At 42.2% G+C, this 25,301-nt stretch overlaps 1 protein-coding gene across 1 annotated transcript in view; it reads left to right on the forward strand.

Annotated features, from left to right (window-relative positions):
* The window catches only part of ACSS2 (acyl-CoA synthetase short chain family member 2), a 44,344-nt gene that overhangs the window by 14,509 nt on the left and 4,534 nt on the right, over positions 1-25,301 (forward strand). Inside the window, exons 3-14 of the mRNA XM_052650695.1 lie at positions 15,723-15,814; positions 16,032-16,135; positions 16,330-16,402; positions 16,680-16,755; positions 16,917-17,031; positions 17,812-17,850; positions 21,716-21,853; positions 22,854-23,024; positions 23,333-23,466; positions 23,658-23,790; positions 23,872-23,928; positions 24,120-24,200. Of these exons, the coding sequence (XP_052506655.1) occupies positions 15,723-15,814; positions 16,032-16,135; positions 16,330-16,402; positions 16,680-16,755; positions 16,917-17,031; positions 17,812-17,850; positions 21,716-21,853; positions 22,854-23,024; positions 23,333-23,466; positions 23,658-23,790; positions 23,872-23,928; positions 24,120-24,200 (1,213 nt within the window). The remainder of the gene's footprint in view (positions 1-15,722; positions 15,815-16,031; positions 16,136-16,329; positions 16,403-16,679; positions 16,756-16,916; positions 17,032-17,811; positions 17,851-21,715; positions 21,854-22,853; positions 23,025-23,332; positions 23,467-23,657; positions 23,791-23,871; positions 23,929-24,119; positions 24,201-25,301) is intronic.

The following is a 25,301-nucleotide window of genomic DNA, read 5'->3' on the forward strand; positions in this document are numbered from 1 at the left end:
AACCTTTATGAGAATTTGAGACTCCCAGACCTTTGAGGTCCACTTCCTGTACAAAGCAGGAGTTGTAGCCCCTGAATCTTCATTCCCAACAATTCTCATAAGTGATCATTCTGATTCTGTAACACGACCAAAACCACAGAGTTCAAATAATACTTATCACCTTGTTAGGCACCTCTGTTACCAAATTCTTAGGTATATCCCCTCCCTGTAACTTTATCCCTACTTATGTTCTTCCCGTGGTCTTAATCCTATGTTCTGGGGTCACATAGCATAATCCCATTCTTTTTTCCATGAGACATCTCTTTAGGTATTTGAGGGCAGTTATTACATCCCTTTGCCAAGCTGAGGTAGGAATCTAAATCTAGAAGATGCCTTGAAGATGCCTTCCATTGTTTCCCCATCTTCTTGCCATGAAGTGATGGGAGCAGATGTCATAATCTTAAGTTTTTTGAATGTTGAGTTTTCAGCCAGTTTTTTCACTCTCCTCTTTCTCTTTCATCAAGAGGCTCTTTAGTTCCTCTTTGCTTTCTGCCATAAAGGTTGTATCATCTGCATATCTGAGGTTATTGATATTTCTTCTGGCAAATAAAGAACTTAGTGCTTGGCAAACAATATATTAGCTATTTTTATGATTATGCCAAAGCCTCATTCCTAAAACAAGAAAGAGCAGAGCTGATCTAAATGAACATAGATTGAAGGACAAGAGCCACATTCTGTTCGCTTCTTTATCTTGTCATTGTCCCTGTGAGATATGTGGGTGGAACCTCTGGGGATTTGCAAAACTCAGTTTGGAAACCCCTGATCTAGTCAGTGCCCTTGTTTTATGGATGAGGTAATCTTCAAGTTCCTTGTATAGTATAGTTTCTGGAACAACTCTATCATGCATGTTGGTTTCCTGTAGACATTCTCTAGTTGGCCAGTATCACTTATTAAGTACTCTACCTATGGTATGCCTTGGACAGGGAATTACTACCATTCTTTGCTCTGACCTTGGATAGCTAAGATCACATTAGACCCATTGACAGCCATCCCTACCACTCAGTCTCCCATAATGCCTAAGACTTTTCTATTTGTTCTCATAATAAACTATGTCTCATCTGCATTGTACGTATGTAATTGTTCCCTTATTATTTTGAACCTGGGTATGGTTCACAGCAATACTTGACAGATGAGGAACTTAAGGCTCAGAGTGGAAGTGACTTGGCCAGATCACATTAGCAGTTGAACTTGTTCTAGAGAGAACTCTTACGTTCTTTGTTATAGACACTATGCTTCTCCTTTCACAGACCTAGCTTCTCTGACTGTCTGTCACTTATTTAGCCAGTAGTTTACTTACATGGTTTAGGGTTGGCTTAAGAAATGTTGACCACAATTTATAATGATAATTTATAAGGCTAAACACATTAAAGGGCAAACCTCAAGGAAGTAAAATCCTTTTCTTAGCTGGGATGTGTTCATTCATCCATTCATTAAACAACTTTTAAAAACTGAATATCTCCTATATATAGTCTGCATGGGGCTTCCCAGGTGGTGCTAGTGGTAAAGAACCCACCTGCCAATGCAGGAGCTGTAAGAGATGTGGGTTCGATTCCTGGATTGGGAAGATCCCTTGGAGGAGGGCATGGCAACCCATTCCAGTATTCTTGCCTGGAGAATCCCACGAACAGAGGAGCCTTGTGGGCTCGGTCCAAAGGGTCACAAAGAGTTGGACACAACTGAAGCGGCTTAACACAGCATGGCACGTAGTCTGCATACTACCTTGAGAATAGTGGGTGGGAGGCACAGGGTAATAGCAGGGGAACCAGTAAGAGGGCATGACAGCAATTGAGATAATTATCATATCTCCATATGATAATGGAGGTAACAGTAGGAGCTGTGAAAAGTGGTCAGAATTTGAAAGTTTTTTTTTTTTTTTTGCTGTGCTGTGAGGCTTATGGGATCTTAGTTCCCTGAGACGAGGGATTGAACCCAGGCCCTCAGCAGTGAGAGCATCAGGGAATTTCTCAGATTTTGGAATTTGTCAATATTTTGAAGGCAGAGAGAACCAATAGAATTTGCTGATGAACTTGATGTGGGGGTATAAGAGAATGGAGTCAAGAAATAAAGGTGGTTTTTTTTTGGTCTGAGCACTGGAAAAATATAATTTCCATTAGTTGAGTTGGAGAAGAAACCGGGAGGAAAAGCTTTGAGGAAGGATCAGAAATTTGTGTTCATATACAGCTGTAAAATTACAGCTGTGACATGTGTTAGGTAGCCAATAAAGAATCTGAAGTAGAGATATGATATATCAAGAGTTACACTTTGAAAATATCACTCTCTTGATCGTGTATATATTTTTAAAAAAATAATAATAACACCCCCCTCACCCCCCACCAAAGCCTATTCACGGATCTGCAGGCAGAGGTGCTGACCATTGCTTTATGACCTTTGGCAAGTGATGAAACCCTTCTGAGCCTCAGTTTCCTGACCTTTCAAATGGGAATAGCAAATCTTGTCCTGCCAGATTCAAAAAATTCCTACAAGGATTAGCTGAGTTGAAAGACAAGGAAACACACCGAAAATGTATGTTATTATGAATTGGTGCTAATACTTACATATTCACACATATTACACACATCTAAGGGTATTATTAGGCAGAAGGATTCAGGACTGGCAGCCACACATGACTTCTATACTTTCCAAACGTCCTTCTTTCCTCTGATGAGCGTAGCCTCTTTTCTCAAACTTGGCTCAGAATCCACGGTTTCTAGGAAGGGTTTCATGATTGATCATGTTTAAGCTATTTCTTTGCATCCTTTTTGTTAATTTCCTACTTCTGCGTTTTCTTGTTCCCCTTGGTTGCTGTTTCCCAATATTGGCCTGATATGGTGGGTGGTTTAGATCTCTCTAATTAGAGATTTTAAACATCTGAAAGTAAGGAATAATCTCTTACTCCCTTACTTTCGTAATTTAGCAAACAGAAGGCGCTGATCGTTGGGTGGCCACTCTGGCGAAGATCATCCATTTCCAGTCCTCTGTGGCTTGGGAGTTTAGTAAGTAAAAAGTTTTGAAGTAGGGGAAGAACCTTTAGTCTAGGAACCTCTCCAACTCTTCTTTACCTACAGAATAAAATTTAAACTAAACATTTGCGGCCCTATATATGTATGACCCGTCTCTAGCCTGTATTATTAATCCTTAAAGTTTTGAAACATTCTTAAACTGATAGAAAAGTTACAAGTACACCTCTTTCTCAGTTACCAGGCCTGTATTTAAGCAGAGGCAGGAATGTGGAGCTGACAGGCCAGTGGCCTGGTGCTGGGTCTGTAGCAAAATGTGACCTGTTGATAACCCTTTAAATCCCACTTCAACCAAGAGGTGAAGTTAATCAGTGAATCTGGGGCTCTGAACACACATGGAGTCTGGAGGGTCAGCTTTCTCTGGCCAAGAGCTGCTGCTGCACACGTCTGTTTGAAAGCAACACCTTGCTGCAGTGACTCATCTGCATCCAGGGGCTGCACAAGGGCAAAGTAAAGCTGGATTACCTGGGCCTGACTGTCAAGGGTTTTTTGGAGATGTCTTCATGCTTGCCTTGGCTGAGTCCATCTACCTCGCCTGAGTGCTGATCTGCCAGCACCATATCAGAGTCTGTAAGCAGGTAGTGAACATAGAATCCTTCATTGTCTGCGAGGCCTCCCTGGAAGACATTTGTCTTTTTCCTCTTTTATCCTTACCAGGAGGCCTCATGAAGAGGAAGGAAAAGAAAGGCCAACCTGGGGCTGGACCTGGCAATAAAGAGCAAGTTTAAGCTTGTCCATTACCACCTGGACTGGTGAATTGTCTAATTTTCTAGTCAGATAATAAAACAGGATCAACACTTAAAGAGAAAAAACAAAGGAAAAAATGTACATGAAAATTGCATGTACAATACAAATAGCTTTTTTCTTGAACCATTTGAGAATAAGATGCAAACCTTGAATAGTATACATTTCCAACAAAGACTTTCTCCTGTATAACTGTAATACAGCTATCAAAATCAGGAAATCAATACTGATCCACCATTATTATCTAATCTTCAGATTCGACGGAAGTTTTGACAGTTGTCTTAATAATGTCCTTAATGGCAGAAGGATCTAGTTCAGAATCACACATGACGTGCAGTGGTCTTGTCTTTTTAGTCTCCTTCAATCTAGAATAGTCCCTTAGTGTTTTCTGGATTTTCATGGCCTTGACATGCTATCATTTCAATCTTATAGGCTACAAAATACAGCTTAAGGGTCTAAATTGAATTGGCTGATCTTTCATTTTATACCAATGATTGAGATTTAAAAAAATATATGAATTTTTCAGCAAGGACTTCCAAAGAGTTGCCTGTTTAAAATTGTATGACGTAAGGGTTGCTGCTTCTGCTGCTGCTAAGTCACTTCAGTTGTGTCCGACTCTGTGCAACCCCATAGACGGCAGCCCACCAGGCTCCACCATCCCTGAGATTCTCCAGGCAAGAATACTGGAGTGGGTTGCCATTTCCTTCTCCAATGCATGAAAGTGAAAAGTGAAAGTGAAGTCGCTCAGTCACGTCTGACTCTTCACGACCCCATGGACCGCAGCCTATCAGGCTCCTCCATCCATGGGATTCTCCAGGCAAGAGTACTGGAGTGGGTTGCCATTGCCTTCTCCGAAGTAAGGGTACTTTTGTGCAAATTCATACATTGAATTAGAGGTAAACAGTAATCTAGGTCTGGTGACCCAAATATTTACCTGAGGATATTGTTAATAATCCAGATTCCTAGATCCCACCCAGCCTATTGAATCAGAATTTTCAGAGGATAAAATTTCTGACTTGTATTTTTTAAACTTCCTCACAAGTTTTTGATATGGTGGGCAGTGGCAGGATCTCTTTGAAAAGTAATTATTTATGTTAGTGATCTAATACCCAGAAGAATTTTGATATGTAACTCTTCATACATTTTAAAGTTCAGATTTAAACATTTTATCAAAAGATTAAATAACTGCAAAGAATCTAATTTCTAGTGTGTTTTTATTGTATATATATATGTTATATATCTTTTTCAAAATCTTGAAACTGCACATTTAGCTCATATAATTTATAGATAATGTTCATCATATAACCTAATTTGTACAGACAGTTCTGTCAACATGTCACTCCTTTCAATATTGATTTCTTATAGAAGCTCTCTGGTTTGCTTCCTTGGGGCTCTCCCTGTGAATTTATGCATTCTCAAATTGTCCCTTTGTTTGGCACTCTAGAGGTTTTTTTTTTTTTTTTTTTTTTGAACCTCAGCATTGTATAGGCATAATAAAGTTTGGGATAAAAGAGAGACATGGCATTTTTTTGTAAAGTGGGAGAAAGAAAGTGGGAAAGGAAAACCAACTTAGATCACTGTTAGGAAAGAGTACATATGAAAGTTGAAACTCTGGACACTTACTCTCTTAAAACTTTTCCTGCTCAGGTACCCATGCTGCTGCTGCTGCTAAGTCGCTTCAGTCATGTCCGACTCTGTGCGACACCATAGACGGCAGCCCACCGGGCTCCCCGATCCCTGATTCTCCAGGCAAGAATACTGGAGTGGGTTGCCATTTCCTTCTCCAATGCATGAAAGTGAAAAGTGATAGTGAAATCGTTCAGTCTTGTCCGACTCTTAGCGACCCCATAGACTGCAGCCTACCAGGCTCCTCCGTCCATGGAATTTTCCAGGCAAGAGTACTGGAGTGGGGTGCCATTGCCTTCTCCACAGGTACCCATAGGAATAGAGTACTATACCTTAAAAATTACTAATTTAAGCTATATCTACCTAAATAGCAAAGAACTATTGACATGAATCTTTTTGCATGTGTCTGTTATACTTGAGAGACTTCTTGTACTTGTAGTGTGTTGTCCCTGGCGGTTCTTCCCACTCACTTTTTCTAATCTAGGCATATTCTCATCTAAGGCAGCATTCCAAATACAGTGGTAATAAAGGAGCTGAGAGGGCTGCCCTCATTCATTTATTTTGGGGGAGACTAGCATGGTAGGAACAACTGGATGATAGGAATGAGTATCATTTTCCTCCTGTAAGAAGGCATGTAGGCATCAGGAGAAAGGTTACCTTCTATACTAGCCCAGGCCTGCCTTCTCAATAGAGAAGATGTGTAGAAACCACCTGGCACCAAAGCCACTTTGGCCAAGGGGAACAGGCGCAAGCTCTGGCTCAAGGCCTAAAAATAGCTGGCAGGAGAACAGTGTGTATTAACAGCTCAGATTGCAAAGCATGTGTCGCATAGCCTGAACCTCATATTCAGGGGCTTCTTCCAGTCTCTTTCATGGCACAGAGTCCAGGATTGAGTCCATTGTAGGGGCTCAAGAAACTTTTCTAGATATGTTTCCAAATCCCATTCCACAAGTTTTAAACTTTTCCCCTCTGTCTACCATTTCCCACTGTCTGTTTAGCATCTGTCTTCTTCATTTGTATCCTCTATAATCCCCTCTTTCCTTCCACGTTTCCTCACTCTGATCAGCCTAGATCTGGCTGATCATGTAAGCAGAGAAGTTTATTCATTCATTCTTTTATCTACTCATTTCATAGTTATGTATTAAGTGCCTATTATGTGTCAAACTTTATGCTAGGCACTGAGGAGGAAACAGATAAAAAGATATCCTGTCTGCCTTTAAGAAACTCACAATCCAGTGAGGGAAACAAGTGTATACTATGACTATAATGCTAAAAATTAATAAATGCCAAGTCTTTAGGTAAATAGAGATAGTATGAATGAATGGACAGTATGAATGAATGAATAGTGCTAAGGTACAATCTTTCAGGAAAGAAAGATTTGTAAAGATGTCTATTTTTTCCAAATTATTCTATGTGCTTATTGCAGTTCCAGTCAGAATTGGAATAAGTTTTTAAAATTTGAGATATAATTCATAACATACAATTTGCCCATTTAAAGCACACCTCAGTGATTTTTGGCCTAGTCACAGAGTTGTACAAACATCATCACAATCTGTTTTAGAACATTTTCACCACCCCAAAAAGAAACCTCATACTCATTAGCACTCACTCTTCATTTTCTTCCAACTTTCCTTGCCATCAGGGCTAGGCAATCACTAATCTATTTTTTGTCTCTATTCTGGACAGTTCATATGAATGAAATCATACAATATGTGACCTTTTGTGTCTAGCTTCTTAAATTTAGAATAATCTTTTCAAGGTTCATCCATGTTGTAGCATGTGTCAGTACTTTATTCCTTTTTATACAAAATAATACTCCATTGTATGGATGTGCCACATTTTATTTATCCATTTTTCAGTTGATGTATACTTGGATTGTTTTCACTTTTTGACATCATGAATGATGCTGTTGTGAATCTCTGTGTACAAGTTTTTGTTTGGATGTATGTTTTCAGTTCTCTTGGGTTATTATAGTTTTACTAAAATCCATGCTTGGTGGACTTTAACCCCACAGTTCTCAGGACTCCTGCACTGATTTTCTTCTTTCTGCTAATCCTGGGTTTTGGAAACATCTCTCTACTTATATAGTCCAGTTTATTTAGCAGGAGAATGCCCTGAGGCATATAGACTCTAGAGCTAGCCGCAGGTGACTGTTAATATTTAAAATAGATTAAATTAAAAATCCAGTTCCCCCAGAACATTTTAAGTGTTCAGTAGCTATATGTGGCTTGTGGCTACCATATTGAATAGCTCTGCTTTACAATGATAGTGCTGCTAAGTGCTAAGTAACCTCCAGGCCATGACTTCCCATCTGTACATTTGGTTTCTCATCTGTGAATAAGGGTGGTGAACATCAAAAGCCCTATCTTCCTCTGGCATTCTAAGTGATTTATGATTCAGTCTTTGGTATTTGCCTCCTCCCACCTCCTCCTCCAGCCCTTTTCCTTGTTCAGCCAGGAGTATCCAGAGGGAACATTAAGCTGCTAATGTGTCAAGCTATGTTGTTCCCACACCCCACTCCCTTGGTGAATGGGAAAGTGACTTGAGGATATACTTATGTCTAAGTGTGTCACATTTGTGCAGTGCTTCATGGATCATAGAACACATTATTTCTTAATTTTCCCAAATCAAAGAATCTCAAAACTGGAAGGGTCTTAAAGGTCATCTGAAAGTTCACTGAACATGAATCACATGGATTGCTTATAAAATGAAATTCCAAGGACCCCACTCCCTTGAGAATGATCCAATAGACGACAGGGTTTCCCTGTTCCAACCTGCACAATCCTACACTTCTGGACAACTCTGGCATTTAGAAAAAGTGTTAATCACTCAATTGTGTCCGACTCTGCAACCCCTTGGACTGTAGGCCACCAGGCAACTCTGTCCATGAAATTCTCCAGGCAAGAATGGAGTGGGTAGCAATTCCCTTCCTCAGGGGATCTTTCTGACTCAGGAATCGAACCTGGGTCTTCCTTATTGCAGACAGATTCTTTGCCATCCGAGCCACCAGGGAAGCCTGACATTTAAAAAGGCTTTCTTTATATTGCACTCTCCCAATTGACCTAGCTCTTCCAATTATAGTTACAAAATACTAATTTGTTTCTTTCCCATAATAATCCTTCAGGTTCATTCATTCATTCAGAAAGTATTTATTGAGCACCTATTATATACAAGGTTCTTTGCAAGGTGTTGGGGATTCAGTAGTGAAGAAGACTAACTTGGTCTCTGCCTTCAGGAAGCTTACAGTCTAGTAGGTGAGACAGACAATTAGCAAAAAAATCCCAAAAAACAGTAAATAAATAAGACAATTACAAATTGAGAAAAATGCTATAAAAAATAAACAATTTTGTGATGAAGAATGTCAGGAAGGACTGATGCTGGTCATGGAAAGCTTCACTAGGGAAGTGACAGTTAAACCAAGATCTGAAACATGAGGTAGAGCAAGCCATTCGAAGAGTTCAGGAAAAATAGAAAAAGACCATGGCATGTTCTCTCAGTCAGAAGGCCAATGTGTTTGGAGTCTGGTAAGCATAATGGAACAATGGCGCATAATGAGTTGGAGAAGATACTGTAGCCTGGTTAGTGTTTGTAATAGATCATTTTGGTTTATGTGTAGATTGGAAGGGGGCAGGAGTGTAGTGGGAGGCCAGTGTGGTGTCACTGTGGTCATCTAGGCACGACATGAAGGTGGCTTGTACTACTATGGTGGTGGCAACAGAGATACAGGTGTTTGAGACTTACTATCAGGTTTCTCATTATATTCTCACCTCCAGGCTAAACAGATAAGTCCAGTCTTCCTTTTATAACAGTTTTGACTCCTCTCATCTGGGTACTTCTTCCCTGGAATACCTAACTCACTAGGTTAGATCCTGCCTTCTGATGCTTCTATGAGGAACCCAGTTTTCCCCATCTTTTTTTTTTTTTTTCTCAGCTCTTTCCTCCTATCTTGTGCTTTACTTTTCTGCTAGTTTAGGGAACTAAAATCTCCAATTCAATGACTATCCTCATACAAAGAGAAAGAGCTCTCCAGACTTCCCTTGTCATTAATTAGTTATAAGTTTTTCACTGATTTGACCATGAACCTTAAGTATTTACTGTGCCAACTGTGCTTAGAGAAGACAGAAAGGAAGAAGACACAATTCCTTCCCTTCAAGAGCCCAGGGTATCATGGGAACAGAAAGGCCCCAATAAATGTAATACAAGGTGGAACCAATAGGTCACAAGGAAAGTAAGATAAAGGGACTTGGAAGGAAGAAAAAATTTTCCACTTTGAGGTAGATGAGGAAAAAGAGAAATTAGGGAAGACTTTCTGGAAGATGTTACCTTGGAGTATCTGGGACTGGGGGTGGACAAGTGCTTTTTTATATGGCGTGGTCAAGGATGACCTCACTGAGAAGCCAACATTTGAGCAATAACTCAAAAGATAGGGGATAAATCATGTGGCTCTCTGGGGGAAGAATACTCAAGTGGAGGGCAAAAGTTCTGAGGTTAAGTGTGATTGGTGTTGCCAAACAGTAAGGAGGCTGTGTGGCTGGAGCAGAGAGGTGGGGAGAGGAAGAGAGAAAGGGAGTATTTGAGGACAGAGAGGTAATGAGGAAATCATGTAGCAGGTCAGTGTGAGGACCTTTACTCAAAATGATATGGGATGACATCTGAACATTTTGATCAGAGGAATGACATGATCTGACACACTTAATGGTGACTTTGGACTATGATGGTAGTAGATGTGAAGGGAAGTAGTCTAATTCTGAAGATATTTTGCATCAGTAATGGATAACAGTGAATATGGAGAGTGTAAGGATAAGCTAGTTGTAGAAGTTTTCCTTAAAAAAAAGATTATATACCTTGAGCTGTCCCATACCATATGGCTTCCAGGTAAAAGGGAAGTAGCTGGGTCTGCTGCAGGGTTCCCAATCTGTAGCCCATCAGCTAAATCTTTCATTAATAGTTTTGTTTGATCACAGTGTTTAAAGTTAAAGTTAATTGCATTAAACTTAAAAATTCAGAAACAGATTCCAGGTCTCTCTTGAAAAACCAAAAAATTGGGCAGTATTGAGACCTTATTCCCAGAGGGCAAAAGTTAATAGGCACTACATTTAAGTGTTAGATGCCTCCTCTTTCCAGACCATGTATTCTCAAGTTTTCCAGTCCCCGCACCTCCCTATTTTCCCCCCTAAAACTAAGTGGGCACATGCTGCTGTTTGCTTTCTTCTTTTTATTTTTTTGATATAGTAAAATATTTTACTTATTTTATTCAAATTTTAAAATTATGAAATGTTCCAAATATATAAAATGTAGAGATTTATATTATAGGCACTCACTTGTTCATTTTATATGCTTAACATATTGATATTTCACCTAGTCTTTTAAATTATTTATTAATTTATTAAAAATTTATTATTTTTTATTTTTTAACATAAATTTATTTATTTTAATTGGAGGCTAATTACTTTACAATATTGTATTGGTTTTGCCATACATTGACATGAATCCACCATGGGTGTACATGTGTTCACCTGCTGCTGCTGCTGCTAAGTCACTTCAGTTGTCTTTTTTAAATCGAAGTATAATTTGCTTACAATATTGGTTTTAAGTGTATAACATAGTGATTCAATATTTTTATAATTACAAAAATGATCATCAAAATAAGTCCAGTTACCATCTGTCACCATACAAAGTTGTAGTATTATTACTATATTTTCTATGTTATATATTACATTCACAAGACATTTATTTAATAGCTGGAAGTTTGTACCTCTTAAGCTCCTTCACCTGTTTCACCCATTCCCCACTCTCCTCTGCCCCCAGCAACAACCCCAGATCTATGAATCTGTTTCTGTTTCATTATGTTTGTTTGTTTTTAGAGTCCACATATAAGTAAAATCATAGGGTGTCTGTCTTTCTCTGATTTACTTCATTTAGCATAATATCCTCAAGTCTGTCTATATTATCACACATGGCAAGGTTTCACTCTTTTCTCATGGCTGAGTAATATTACATTTTGGGGGTGTGTGTGTCCCCATGCACATGTGTGTGTGTGCATGCATGTTCCCTCCCCTCTCCCAACCATCTGGGGCCCCAGCCCAGTGTGTATGTCAGAGAAAGAAGACACTGGAAGGAGTAAGGTGCCTATATCAATAATGTATAATCTGAGCACAGAGCCAGGGAGAGAGATGTACACTCTGTGTGTGTGTGTAACTGGAAGTGGGCTCAAGTAAGCTGTTCTTGTGTTCTTGTTTAGGTTTGTTCTTATCTGTGCCTGTGCACCTTCTATGTACCAGTCTCTATTCTAGGTATTGAATCTCATTGCTAGGGATGTAGCAATGAACAAGAGAGACAAGGTCATTGTTATCATGGAGTTTATATTCCAGTGAAAGATACAGATAATACACAAGTGAATAAAATACATGAGCTAATTTCTCATAGAAAGTTCCACAAAGAAAATAAAACAGAATAATGTGATAGAGAGTTTCCGGAAGGTGCACATAGGTGGATACTAAAGTGTGTGGTGCATATACTTGCAGATGGGCCCATGTTCGAGTCCTATACCCATATATTAATGCTGATTGTTCCTATGTGTGCCAATGAGCAGTTCCTATGTCTGCAATGTTTTTTATATTAGTATACATGTTTTTATGTATGCAGGGGTACACAGGTCAGCATACATATGGGGACACGTATGCATGGGTGTGAGATGTACGTCAGCATTTAGCTGTAACTAGAGACGTTCCCGTGTGCCACTTGTCAGTGAGCGAATTAAGGAAGTGACTTTTTCTGCATCCGGCATTCAGGGCCATTTGCCAGCTTCCTCTCTCCCAGTTCCTTCCCACTTTAAACAGCTCTGTGCTTTTCTCCTCTCAGCCCTAGGAAGGTGAAGCCAATGAGAGGATAGTAACTAACTCATTGAGCCAGGAGCTGGAAAGAAGCTGATAATCTTCCGTAAAATCGCCAAAGACCTGGCTTCCCTACTGGTCCCTGTCCTTCACACTATGAGGAGAAACAGCCCTGACTTGAAGTCAGAAGACCTGAAGATCTGTTCTTGGCTCTGCCGCTTATTATTGTGACCTTGACAAGCTCCTACCTCTCTCTGGGTTTTAGTTACCTCCTTCGTAAGTTCTCTGGGTGGTAAGGAAGGAGAGGAAGCACAGTGACCTTTATGGAGGGCTACGTGGTACAGCCCAAAGGAGGTGGGAAGGCATTCTGAGCTGGGGCATTGGTGTGATTAAGATTGTGGAAGTGGCACTTTGTGTATAAGGGAAGCCAGGAAGAATCTCCTTAGAATAAAATTCAAATTTCTTACCGTGCCTACAAAGCCCTGTGTGATCTGGCTGCTGCCTACTTCTGATTGTTACTCTCCTTCTTGTTCACTACGCTCCAGCCATATTAGCTTCCTTTCTGTTCTTTGAATAGGCCAAGCTCTTTACTACCCGCCCAGGATACTCTTCTCAAGAACTCATACATTTGCCTACTCTCATTGCTCAGGTCTTAGCTCAAATGTCACCTCTCCAGAGAGAGGCCTTCCCTGACCATCCTACTTAAAGAACTTATCCTCTAGTATTTATCAGTATTTAAATGTCCATATCTTTGACCCAGCAATTCCACTTCTAGTAATTCATCCTGCAGATATATTTTCAAGTGAGTAAATGACATATTAATAAAGATACTCATTGAAATATTTATTTGTTAAATAAATTATGGCACACACAAATAGTAGAACATTATGCATATGACAAAGAAAATGAAATAGCACTGTAAGTCTTGATGGAAAATGATATCCAGATATATTGTTAAATTTAAAAATTAAGCCAGATGATCAAGCTCTATATTTAAGATTTGTGATATTCAATAAAAAACAAGATACAGAAAAATGAATATTGTATGTCATCATTTGTATAGAAAAAAAAGAGTATATAAACATAGAAGCATGTTTATATGCTTGTCTAATAGGCCTGTCCTGTGCTTAAAGCTGTTCTTTCCCACCTCCCCATTCTATGTTTGTTTGGGGACTGTGAAGTATTTATTTCTGAATAGCATTAAAATTCAATTTTCAAATTCATTTTAAAAATTTACATATCTTTTTGTGTTCATTTCAGTTCAGTTGCTCAGTTGTGTCTGACTCTTTGCAACCCCATGGACTGCAGCACGCCAGGCTTCCCTGTCCATCACCAACTCCCAGAGTATGCTCAAGTTCATGTCCATTGAGTTGGTGATGCCATCCAACCATCTCATTCTCTGTTGTCCCCTTCTCCTCCTGCCTTCAATCTTACCTAGCATCAGGGTCTTTTCTGATAAGTCAGTTTTCGCCTAAATATTGGAGTTTCAGTTTCAGCATCAGTCTTTCCAATGAACATTCAGGACTGATTTCCTTCAGGATTGACTAGTTTGATCTCCTTGCAGTCCAAGGGACTCTCAAGAGTCTTCTCCAATACCACAGTTCAAAAGCATCAATTCTTTGGCGCTCAGCTTTCTTCACAGTCCAACTCTCACATCCATACACGACCACTAGAAAAACAACAGCTTCAACTAGATAGTCCTTTGTCAGCAAAGTAATGTCTCTGCTTTTTAATATGCTGTCTAGATTAGTCATAGCTTTTGTTCCAACGAGCAAGCGCCTTTTAATTTCATGGCTACAGTCACCATCTGCAGTGATTTTGGAGCCCCAAAAGATAAAGTCTGTCACTGTTTCGTTTCCCCATCAATTTCCATGAAGTGATGGGACTGGATGCCATGATCTTCATTTTCTGAATGTTGAGTTTTAAGCCAACTTTTTCACTCTCCTTTTTCACTTTCATCAAGAGGCTCTTTAGTTCTTCTTTGCTTTCTGCCGTAAGTGTGGTGTCATCTTTGTATCTGAGGTTATTGATATTTCTCCCGGCAGTATTGATTCTAGCTTGTGTTTCATCCAGTCCGGCATTTCACATGATGTGCTCTGCATATAAATTAAATAAGCAGGGTGAAAATATACAGCCTTGACGTACTCCTTTCCCAATTTGGAACCAGTCCATTGTTCCATGTCCAGTTCTAACTGTTCCTTCTTGATCTGCATACACATTTCTCAAGAGGCAGGTAAGTTGGTCTGGTATTCCCATCTGTTTAAAAATTTTCCGCAGTTTGTTGTGATCTACACAGTCAAAGGCTTTGGCATAGTCAATAAAGCAGAAGTAGATGTTTTTCTGGAATTCTCTTGCTTTTTCAATGATCCAACAGATGTTCCAATTTGATCTTTGGTTCCTTTGCCTTTTGTAAATCCATCTTGAACATCTGGAAGTTCTTGGTTCACATACTGTTGAAGACTAGCTTGGAGAATTTGAGCATTACTTTGCTAGTGTGTGAGATGAGTGCAATTGTGCAGTAGAATTACTTATTTAAAAATCATAAAATTTAAAAATAATACTGAAGGGGATATTCTTACAGTTAAATCTTTGTATACAGTCTGAATCCTTAAGATGTCTTTTTAAAAATTTCTCAGTCATTATTATGTCATTTTTTATATCTTTCATAATTCTTATAATTGGAAATTAAATTATCTGTTATATTTTTACTTGTATATTTCCTGTACTATCATTGGAATATAAGCTTCATGTTGGGAGGGATTTTGCTTATCTTATTCTCAGTGCCTTATTTCTATTCATATATATAGAACATAGTAGTTGAATAAGCAAATGAATCGATGAAGAAATGACTGAAGGAAACCAGGCTGAAGCCTAGAAAGGAGTAGGAGGCAAGGCTGAGGAGGTAGACAGCAAGAAGTTGATAGAGGGTGGTGATCCTCAACTTTAAAGGTGCATCTGATTTACCTATTGATTCTTTATACCAATTTGTAGTAAAGAAGCAGATTCTTGGATCTTGTGATTGTGATTCTAAGTTTGGGCTCAGGAATCTACATTTTGACAAGTTCCCTAGGTGACTTGGGTACAAGTAATCTAGAGACCCCACTTTGAATAACACCAATGCAATGCTGACATCACTTTCAGGAAGAATCACATTCGTGATACCATTTCTCCTTAATACACGCCTCGAATGGAAGAGAGAAGATCATGATCCCATTTTATCAAATGAGGTTCAGAGATGGCAGTGCATTTTCCAGTGACACACAGCTTGAGTATAAAGTATATTTTGTAAGGCCAGTGCGTCTGATCAGTCAGCTCAAGGTGTGGTGGCAGATGGCTCATCTTCACAGAATATTCCCAGGCCTTGGTGTTAATGAATGGATTTTATGACTGTTCTTATTTTTGTTTGTTTGTTTGGGGAAGAAGTCATATTCCCTAATGACTGGCTCTTTCTGATACATCTCAGGGAGGGCAATGAGCCAGAGGAAACCACCCAGATCACATACCAAGAGCTTCTGGTCCAAGTGTGTCGGTTCAGCAATGTTCTCCGAAAACAGGGTGAGTGTGGGGATATAGGGAGAGGACTGGAGAGCCCAGCCTGGGGGTATCTGAGGACTTGGGGGAAGTTGAGAAGGAAAAGAAGGAATCTGCTAACAGAGGAACAGAAAAGGTCACCTAGGTGGGGAGGTGGGGGGAGCAGATAATTGGATGAGAAGGAACACGTAGCAGCAGGTGGGATCCACCATGGTCCATGATCTGTGTCCTTTACCTGCAGGCATTTGCAAGGGTGACCGAGTGGCAATCTACATGCCCATGATCCCAGAGCTCGTGGTGGCTATGCTGGCGTGTGCCCGCCTTGGGGCTCTGCACTCCATTGTGGTAGGAATTGGGGCTGGAGAAAGGGACCGGGTTGGGGGTACGGCTCAGGAAAAGTAGGCTGAGCCTGGATGATGGAAGATCTGAAAAACCAGACTAAGGCATTTAGAATGTTTGTGTCATAGGTTCCTTATTCCTTTTCTTGTTCACTCGATCCTTGGGTTGCCCTCTTTCTCAGTCTTTCTTCCCTTTTCTAGTTTGCAGGGTTCTCTTCAGAGTCTCTTTGTGAACGGATCCTGGATTCCAATTGTAGCCTTCTCATTACTACAGGTGACTAAGTCTCTCACCCCTTCCCCAAAACCCCCACACTCAGTCTTGGTCTTCAACCAGCTAGCTGGTATTTGGGACTGATTAATGTAAAGGGTAGGGGCAGCCTACCCTTTATCTCCTGCTTCCACCTCAGCCTACCCTCTGTTAGCTCAAATTAGCTGGAAGATCCATAGACAAGAGGCCTACCCAGGAAGGACTGAACACTGTACCCACTAGGGATCAAGGGGTAGAAGTGTGGTGCCTTTCTAAGGCTTGGAATATCTGTTGCTCCCCAAAGATGCCTTCTACAGGGGGGAAAAGCTTGTCAACCTGAAGGAGCTGGCTGACGAGGCCCTGGAGAAGTGTCAGGAGAAGTAAGTGTGTTTGGTCTGCTGGCTACTGCCCTGAGTTGACTTGGCATTTCCCCAGTGCCAGGTCTCCTTTGTCCCTCCTACCCTAGATAGGCATGGGTGGGTCTTGCCAAATTCTCCTTTGAGCCAACTAGCCCACCACTTCAGGCTTTTCTTTCCTCCAGGGGTTTCCCAGTGAAATGCTGCATTGTGGTCAAGCACCTGGGGCGGGCAGAGCTGGGCACAGGTGACTCTCCTAGCCAGTCTCCTCCGATTAAGAGGCCATGCCCGGATGTGCAGGTGAGTCTGGTACCATTATACCCTCCTCTGGGCTCCAACTGGCTCCCTCTTCCTCCCCAGGAAGTTCCTGATGTCCATCTTTGTTTCCTTATCATAATGCTGAGGATCTAGGAGCAGTCCTCGGAATGGCCTCCCTGGCAGGGCTGACTGGAGATAGGGGACTTTGACCTTGGATGTAGGTAGGGAGCTTTGGGAACTTAGCACAAGAGATTGTGAGGAAGACTCCTGTGCTGGTTGGAGTATTCTGATGGGCATCAGGGATCTTTAGAGATTGGGATTGGGTTAGAAATGGGCTGACCTGGGTGACTATATGTAGTCATCTTAAATACTGGGCTTTGGTTTGGGGTGGGCTACCTATGTGGTCCCACCATGGAAAGACCAGGATCTGCCACTCAACAGATGGCCCTTGATAGCTTTGGATACATGCTTCTGATGAAAAAGCCCAGTGGTGGCCTCCAGGTCTAAGGGGCATGAAGGATAAAAGCTCCAGGGTCCAGAAGGACAGAGGGTTTCTGAAATTCTGTGACTTGAGAGGCTTTGAGTAGTCTTAGAGCTAGACAGACTTCAGTCTGGTCTAGGAACATTGGAGACCCTGTCAGCATTTGGGGTTCTGAGTGTATAGAGGCTGTGAACAGAATCAGGAAAATGGAGGCTGGGAGGACCAGTGAGAGAGGAACCAGAGGGAAAGGAAGCAGCCAGAGGTTTGGGGCACACTGACCCTTCCCTCCCCTCCCCTATCCTTGGACCCTGCTCACCACCCTTTCCGTGGGCTCTTAACAGGGTAAGCCGAAAGAGAAACCCAAGCACATCCGGCCCCAGGTATCCACCTCTGCATTGCCTTGGGCACTGCTTTCCTGCATGCTTGTTTGCTTGTCCAACTGCTCTTTGCCTGTTCGCCCCACTGAGGTGACTGCCAGACCTAACCCCCTTCTCTCTACCCTTAGTCAGTCTACGTCACTCTGAAGGGTCATGAGGCCAAATGCTTATTTTTCTGAATTGGCGTAGAGCATGGATCTCAGAGAGGTAGCAACAGACATCCCATTTCACTCCTGCTTCTCAGGACCATTGTGGGAGAGAGGACCAAGCAATCTGTCAGAAAGTTTTTACTGTGCACTTAGCTGAGGCAGAACCAGGAAAGGAACAGGAGGAGGAACAGGTAGAGGAGATGCAGACCTTGACTTTGGGAATCACCATCAAGTTGGCAGCTGAGAAGAAGGCTTCTAAATATATTTATAAACTACTTTCGGATTTACAAACTACACATAAACTCTGATATAATTAAATTCAACAAAAGTTATATTGTAGGTGATTCTAAGAAGAGAGATTCTTAAGTGGGGACTCAAAGCTGATTAGTATAGGGAACTCAAAGCTGATTAGTATAGAGGAGAGACTGGGTTTGGAGTCCAGAGACCAGTTTTTAGCTATATGACCTTAAATGAGTCACCCCTTCTCTTTGGACTTCAGATCCCTTATCAGTAATGGAGACATGATAGTAAATGCTTTAAAGGAACCTCTTTCCTTACTAAAACAAAACATAAAAGCCACTATTCCTCTGAGTTTTACCATCCTCACAGGATGTCTTACTCTAAATCTGCTATGATCAACCTCTTAGGCTAATGGTAAATATAATACACCTTTTCTCTATTCTCATTAGCACGGTGGAGACAGATCTGAGTCCTAGGGGGAAATGTTTTCATTTGAAAACTCAGGCAGGGACCTAAGACTTTTCTCTTGAAAGAGGAGACAAACTTAGTGGTTAGAATATAGCTCTGGAGTTAGACCACTTGGCTTCACATCTTGGCTCTGTTACCTGCTATATGGGAACTTGGGCAAGTTTCTTAAGCTCCTTTACTTCAGTTTCCCCATCTCTAAAATAAGGATAAAGTTGTACCTACCTGACAGGGTTTTGTCAGTATAGGTAAGGTGTTCAACACATAGTAACTGCTCCATAAATGTTAGCTTTTATTATTTCTAATATAGCAGACAGGCTGGCATTTCTAAAAGGGAGTTTAGAAAAGAAATAAACTCTTATAATTCTTAATACCAGAGGTTGTCAGGCCACAGGCTCCTGGAATTTTATTCCTTGGAGGTAAAAAGACTCAGTTACCAAAAACCCAAAGACCATAAAAATCGGCTTACAAAACCCAGGTGGCTTGGCCTGAGAACTATAGTCAAAACTATGGAAATCTTGGCAGAGTTCCAAACCCCTCATTCTTAAGCAGTCTTCAAGGGAGGGCCTGTTACAGTTGGCAGGGACCTTCCTCAACCATATTACCTATGAGCTTCCTCATATTCCTCTCTCGCACCTGGCAGCTGCCCTCCCTAAGGCTTTCCTGGTCCAATAACAAAGGCCAGCTCTTTGATTCTTATTTCAGAAAATGCAAACCTTTTCCTGGTTCCAAGCCCTGGGCCCTCATAGGTGTACACCTAATTCACAACCAATATGTGTGCCACTGATTGCTCTCAGCCTGCTTCCTGGTGCTGGTTATCAGCTCCACACCTGGAGTACCCACCCCAAAGTACCCACCCCCCCGTCCTTACCCACACCCACAAAGGAAGCAGTTTTACAAGATTAAAAGAGTCCCCTCATTGCCACAATGTAACTGTGCTTTGCCCTTACATGTACCTAGTGCCTTTTCTGTGACAATCCACACCAGCACCATAGACTAGCTCCATTTGCTCAGAGCACTATTGATACACTTCTTAAACACATTAATGCCCTCATCTCAATTAGATCATCTGGTGGGCAAAAAATTATTCATGTGACAATGTATGTGTAAAGCCATATGGCTGTTCCAATTTTAAAAAAAGTAGGGTGTATTTTTGTATTTTCTACCTTGTGGGGACCTTCTCTCTGTTCTTTTTCTTCTCAATGGTGTCTCTCTTGACCTGGACTTGTCATGCTTATGTGCCAGAAACTTCAAATTCTCCAGAGTAAGAGACAGATAGTTCAGAAAAAGGAGAATGGTAATTTTATAATTTATCAAGGAATGTGTCTAACACTCTGGGGCTTTTAAACCGAATATGCACACAATAAATTACTATATAACCATATAATGAGAGGAATAGGATGTTTCCTCTTATACTATCATGTCTACCTGCCAGTTGGGACTATAGAACAAGGAAGTAATGAATATGAAACAGTCTTGTGACAGTTAAACCAAACCCACAATAGTTTCCATCATCACACTCTTATTTCACCTCCCAGAGGAGTTCAGTGGAATTGAACTAAATTTTCACCTTCCTGACATTCATCAGTCTCCTCTACCCACCCAGACAATCCAAGGCTTGATGTTTACTAGGTAAGAACAGATTTCCTTTGATGTTTCCAAAATCCTGTGAGACTATCAGGGCAAGAATGACTATCCTCATTTTAAAAATGAGTAACTTGAGGTAGAGTGGCTTGTCCATGGTCATATATATCTAGGAAGTGGCAGAACTGGGAATCGAAATCCAGTGCAACTTTGGACGAATTCAGGGAATACAACTTCACTCAGCAAAGAGTAGACTTAAAACCAGTTTTTCAAATAGGTGATATAATTCAGAAAGTAAAACAGTTTCAAGGAGAGTTTAGAAAAATTTCAGGATGACAGATCTGAAAGGCACTTCAGTATTAGAGGGACATCCTTCTACTGGGAGAAATCCACCTTGATCCTTTTCCACCAACTTAAAGCAAAGTTTCCTGCTGAATGGAACCTCAAGAAAGTGTCTTTATGAGAAACCCATTGGTACCACTGGTATAGGGGCAGGGGCAGAGCTGGAGTAGGAACCTCCAGATATGGATGATGTCCGGACATGCGAAAAAAGATGCTTGGACCAACATCTGTTGACTCTTTTGCTACTAACTACTGGGGTCAGGTACCCACCTCACCTGCAGGCTCTGACTAATTCTGCATTTCTGAATTGTGTGGTATCTGCACCCTGCTGATGAGCCACTAGTCCCATAAGTACATATGTGTGTATACAGGCCTGTGTATGCATATTCATTCATCCAACAAAATTTTACGGAGTGCCTATTGAGTGCTAGGCATTTTACTAGGTGTTGGAGATTTAGGGGGGTGGGCAAGAAAGATAGACATGCCACTGTACTCATAGAGGTCACTATCTGGAGAGATAGTAATCAAGTAAACAGCTAAATAAAACAACTGGAAATATGTGCTATGTGGTAAAGAAATAAGGTGCTGTGATCAAGAATTATAGCAGGGGTGGGAATTCCTTGGCCATCCAGAGTTAAGACTCTGTGCTTTCACTGCTAAGGGCCCACGTTCAATTCCTGATTGGGAAACTAATTTCAGAAGCTGATTAAAAAAAAAAAGAAGAATAGTAGGGGTGAGGGTGGGTCTGGGAGCCTATCAGATGCTGTTTAGGTTAAACCCTTCCAAGAAGGTGACATTTAAGCTAGGAATTGAAGAGCAAGAAGGGACCAACCAAGGGGGCCCGCCTCAGCCTGAGGCCAGGTGAGAGAAGTTCTGAAGCAGGGTGCTGGGAGTACCCAAGAAGCCTCCTGTTCTGTTTCTGTTCTCCCTGCCCCATTTCACCCTCACTGGGCCCTTCCTCCCTCTCAGGACCTCCATCTGCCACTCCCACCCTGGCCTTTCCAGGTGCTAGGTAGGGGTGAATTTTGCCCCCAGCCTGACCTGTTAACAATTCTTCCTTGCCCATTCCTATTTTCTTCCCCTTGCAGATCTCCTGGAATGAGGGGGTTGACTTGTGGTGGCATGAACTCATGCAGAAGGCAGGGGATGAGTGTGAGCCTGAATGGTGTGATGCTGAAGACCCACTCTTCATCCTGTACACCAGTGGCTCCACAGGCAAACCCAAGGCAAGTGTGTGTGTGTGTGTGTGTGTGTGTGTGTACATACACTGTGTAAGGGTGAGAAGTGAGTTTCTGAGGAAGCATGTAATGACATGAAATTTACAACTCTGAGTTTCAGAAATATCACATTACCTTTTCTAAATCAAATTGACAAATCCTCAGACACTGATGGTGAAGCCCAGGGTGAGACAATTCAAGTGGGGAGCCTCAGGGTGCCCAGAAAAGGAGGAAAGGATAAATCCATGGGGCTGACATCTGTGTTTCCTGCCCATACCCATGTGGTTTGGTTGAAGAAGAGCTGCCTGTAAAGTCAAGGCCAAGAGTGGGCACAGGGATCCCTCTTGGCCTTCTTGACTACAGCTCTTAGAGTTCAATCCCTTCCATATGCCACACTGGTAATATCTAGTCTCTCCCAGAGCAGTGTGGGAACTGGAAACACTTAGAACTCCAACTTAAAAGATATATCACTCTACCTTCCACTTGCCACATCCATAAATTATTCTCTCCACATGCTTTGGAATATTCCTCAATGAATCGTTAAGACACAATTTGGGCCTCTCTTTCCTTGGAGAAGTAAATGGCAACCCACTCCAGTATTATCGCCTGGAAAATCCCATGGATGGAGGAGCCTGGTAGGGATAGGGTATTAATGGAGCAAGCAAAGAAGATTATCTTTTTTCCCCACTCTCATTCTGTCAACGTATAATTGAGTTGACACAAACACATGACAGAGATACTATTAGATGTGGGTGTACCAAAAGGGTCCATGTGTGTGAAGGTAATGTGGGTGGTTCAGAAATACCATCTTAGGGTGTGGGTGTGGATGATGGACTGACTATATAAATATATGTGGTGTGTGAGATGGGAACGTGGAGGAGGGAGGATGGAAGAGAGATGGATGCTGTAAAAGCAGTGCTGGCAGGGCCAGAATCCCTGGGGAGGCTTTTCCTCTATATTTGGTAGTCAGTGAGGGTGAGCCCAACTTGAGGCCCTATTCTCTCCACAGGGCGTGGTACACACAGTTGGGGGCTACATGCTCTATGTGGCCACAACCTTCAAGTATGTGTTTGACTTTCATGCGGAGGATGTGTTCTGGTGCACCGCAGACATTGGCTGGATCACTGGCCATTCCTATGTCACCTATGGGCCACTGGCCAATGGTGCCACCAGTGTTTTGGTAAGAAGGGTGCTGGGACCCATGGCTACCTGGTTTATTTAGGGGATGGACAGGATGATCCTGGGTGATGACCTCCCAAAGCCACCTTGCCTAAAGGCAGAGGGACTTATACAATGACCTGTTTCCTTGAGAAAGAGGAGTTCTCACAGGGTTGTATATGCTGAGTGGGAAAATCTCTTGGCTTGTCTGGTAAGGGTGTGAAGACAGGGATTTGTCAGAAAAGGCAAAATACTGAGCCTGAGGGTATGGTAGGGGAATGGAGGGACTACTGAGAAGGACTGAAAATGACCAGCTATTACTGGGGTCAGTTTGAGGGGATTCCCACATATCCGGATGTGAGCCGCCTATGGAATATCGTGGAGAAGTACAAGGTGACCAAGTTCTACACAGCACCTACAGCCATCCGTCTGCTCATGAAGTTTGGAGATGAGCCTGTTACCAAGTGAGACCCCTCTCTGGCTGCTGCTTCTTGAGTGTCCCTCAGAGCTGGTGCTGGCCTTTGCACAGTCCTTTCCATCCCATTATTCTAACACCCTGGCTTGGACTAGGGGATGGGGCAGAAGAGCCTGTGCACGTCTTCCTGGTTCCTAATGGTGCTCACAGCCTCCCTTTCTCCCCACTCTCCTGCCCAAGGCACAGCCGGGCATCCTTACAGGTGCTAGGAACTGTGGGCGAACCTATCAACCCCGAGGCCTGGCTCTGGTACCACCGGGTGGTAGGTGCGCAGCGCTGCCCCATTGTGGACACCTTCTGGCAGACAGAGACAGTAAGTAACAGGTTCCGAAGGCTGACGCTCAGGCAGTGTGTGTGAAGAGTGACTCAAACCCCTGATCTCTGACTTCCACAGGGTGGCCATATGCTGACCCCCCTCCCTGGGGCCATACCCATGAAGCCTGGTTCTGCTGTGAGTGAGGCTCCCCTGGCTGGTCCTGGGCTAGGCCGGGGAGAGTCTTGGGGCATTCAGCCTAGGTACAGGGTGGGGGGCTGGACTGATAGGTGTGGGAAACTGGGGGCTCTGGGAATCTCTAGAGGTAGAGAGTTGAGTCAGAGTTGTCTCATTCCTCCTTGTGAGTTCTGTCTCCTATTTGCTTTTAGACTTTCCCATTCTTCGGGGTAGCTCCTGCGATCCTGAATGAGTCTGGGGAAGAGTTGGAAGGTGAAGCTGAAGGCTATCTGGTGAGATCCTGGCCCTTGTGGGTCTTTGATGAGGGGGAGGGGAGGATGGTCCACAGAAGGGCACAGTGTGCTTTCCTTTAGAGTTTAGAACCTAACCTTTCCTGGTAGCTGCTTTTGGCTAAAGCTCCCTTGGTTGAGGGTTTATCCTCTGCAGAGAGACCCTAGTGGGGCAATCCTTCTGGATATTTTGCCTGCCTCTAGGCCTTTTGGCCCACAAGGCTCTTAAGGGCTCTACTCAAAGATACCTGATGGTGCCTTTTTGGGTCTGAAAGACATAGTAGAAAATCATATAGGCTCCAGAGTCAACCTGTCTGGGTTCAAACCTGGCTCTGCCTCTTCTGTAACTTTAGATAAGTTACCTAACCCCTCTGAACATAAATATTCTCATTTGTAAAAGAGTTACAATAGTACCTTTGTCTGGAGAAGGAAATGACAACTCACTGCAGTACTCTTGCCTGGGAAATCCCATAGACAGAGAGGCCTGGAGGGCTGTAGTCCCTGGGATCGCAAAAAAGAGTCGGACACGACTTAGCAACTAAACAGCAATAGCAGCAGTATCTTTATCTCCTGTGGTTGCTGAATTGATTAGATGATTCATGTAAAGGGTTTATTTAGCACAGAACCTAAGAGTTGGTGCTTGATAAATGTAAGCTGTTGTTGTGATCATTTAGTAGTTGTAGGGAGATCATTAGCATCTTCACCCTCCAACCCACTTTGTTTTTACTAAGAGCAAGCTTCCCTGGTGGCTCAGACAGTGAAGAATCTGCCTGCATTGCAGGAGACCTGTGTTCGATCCCTGGGTGGGGAAGATCCTCTGGAGAAAGGAATGACTACCCAATCCAGTATACTTGCCTGGAGAATCCCATGGACAGGGGAGCCTGTCAGACTACAGTTCTTGGGGTCCCAAAGAGTCGGACATGACCGAGTGATTAACACACTTTTAAAAGAGCAAGTTAGTAACATGGGCAAGACTTTAATCCAGGTCCTCTGACTCTTAGAATAGAGTTCTGTCCATCCCACCAATCTGCTGCCACAGAACATTACTGATTGGGGGCAATACTTATTACTTATGTGTAGGTCCCACATTTTTATGTAACTACT

The sequence above is a fragment of the Budorcas taxicolor genome, chromosome 13 (genome assembly GCF_023091745.1).
Source record: "Budorcas taxicolor isolate Tak-1 chromosome 13, Takin1.1, whole genome shotgun sequence".
Taxonomy (NCBI): Eukaryota; Metazoa; Chordata; class Mammalia; order Artiodactyla; family Bovidae; genus Budorcas; species Budorcas taxicolor.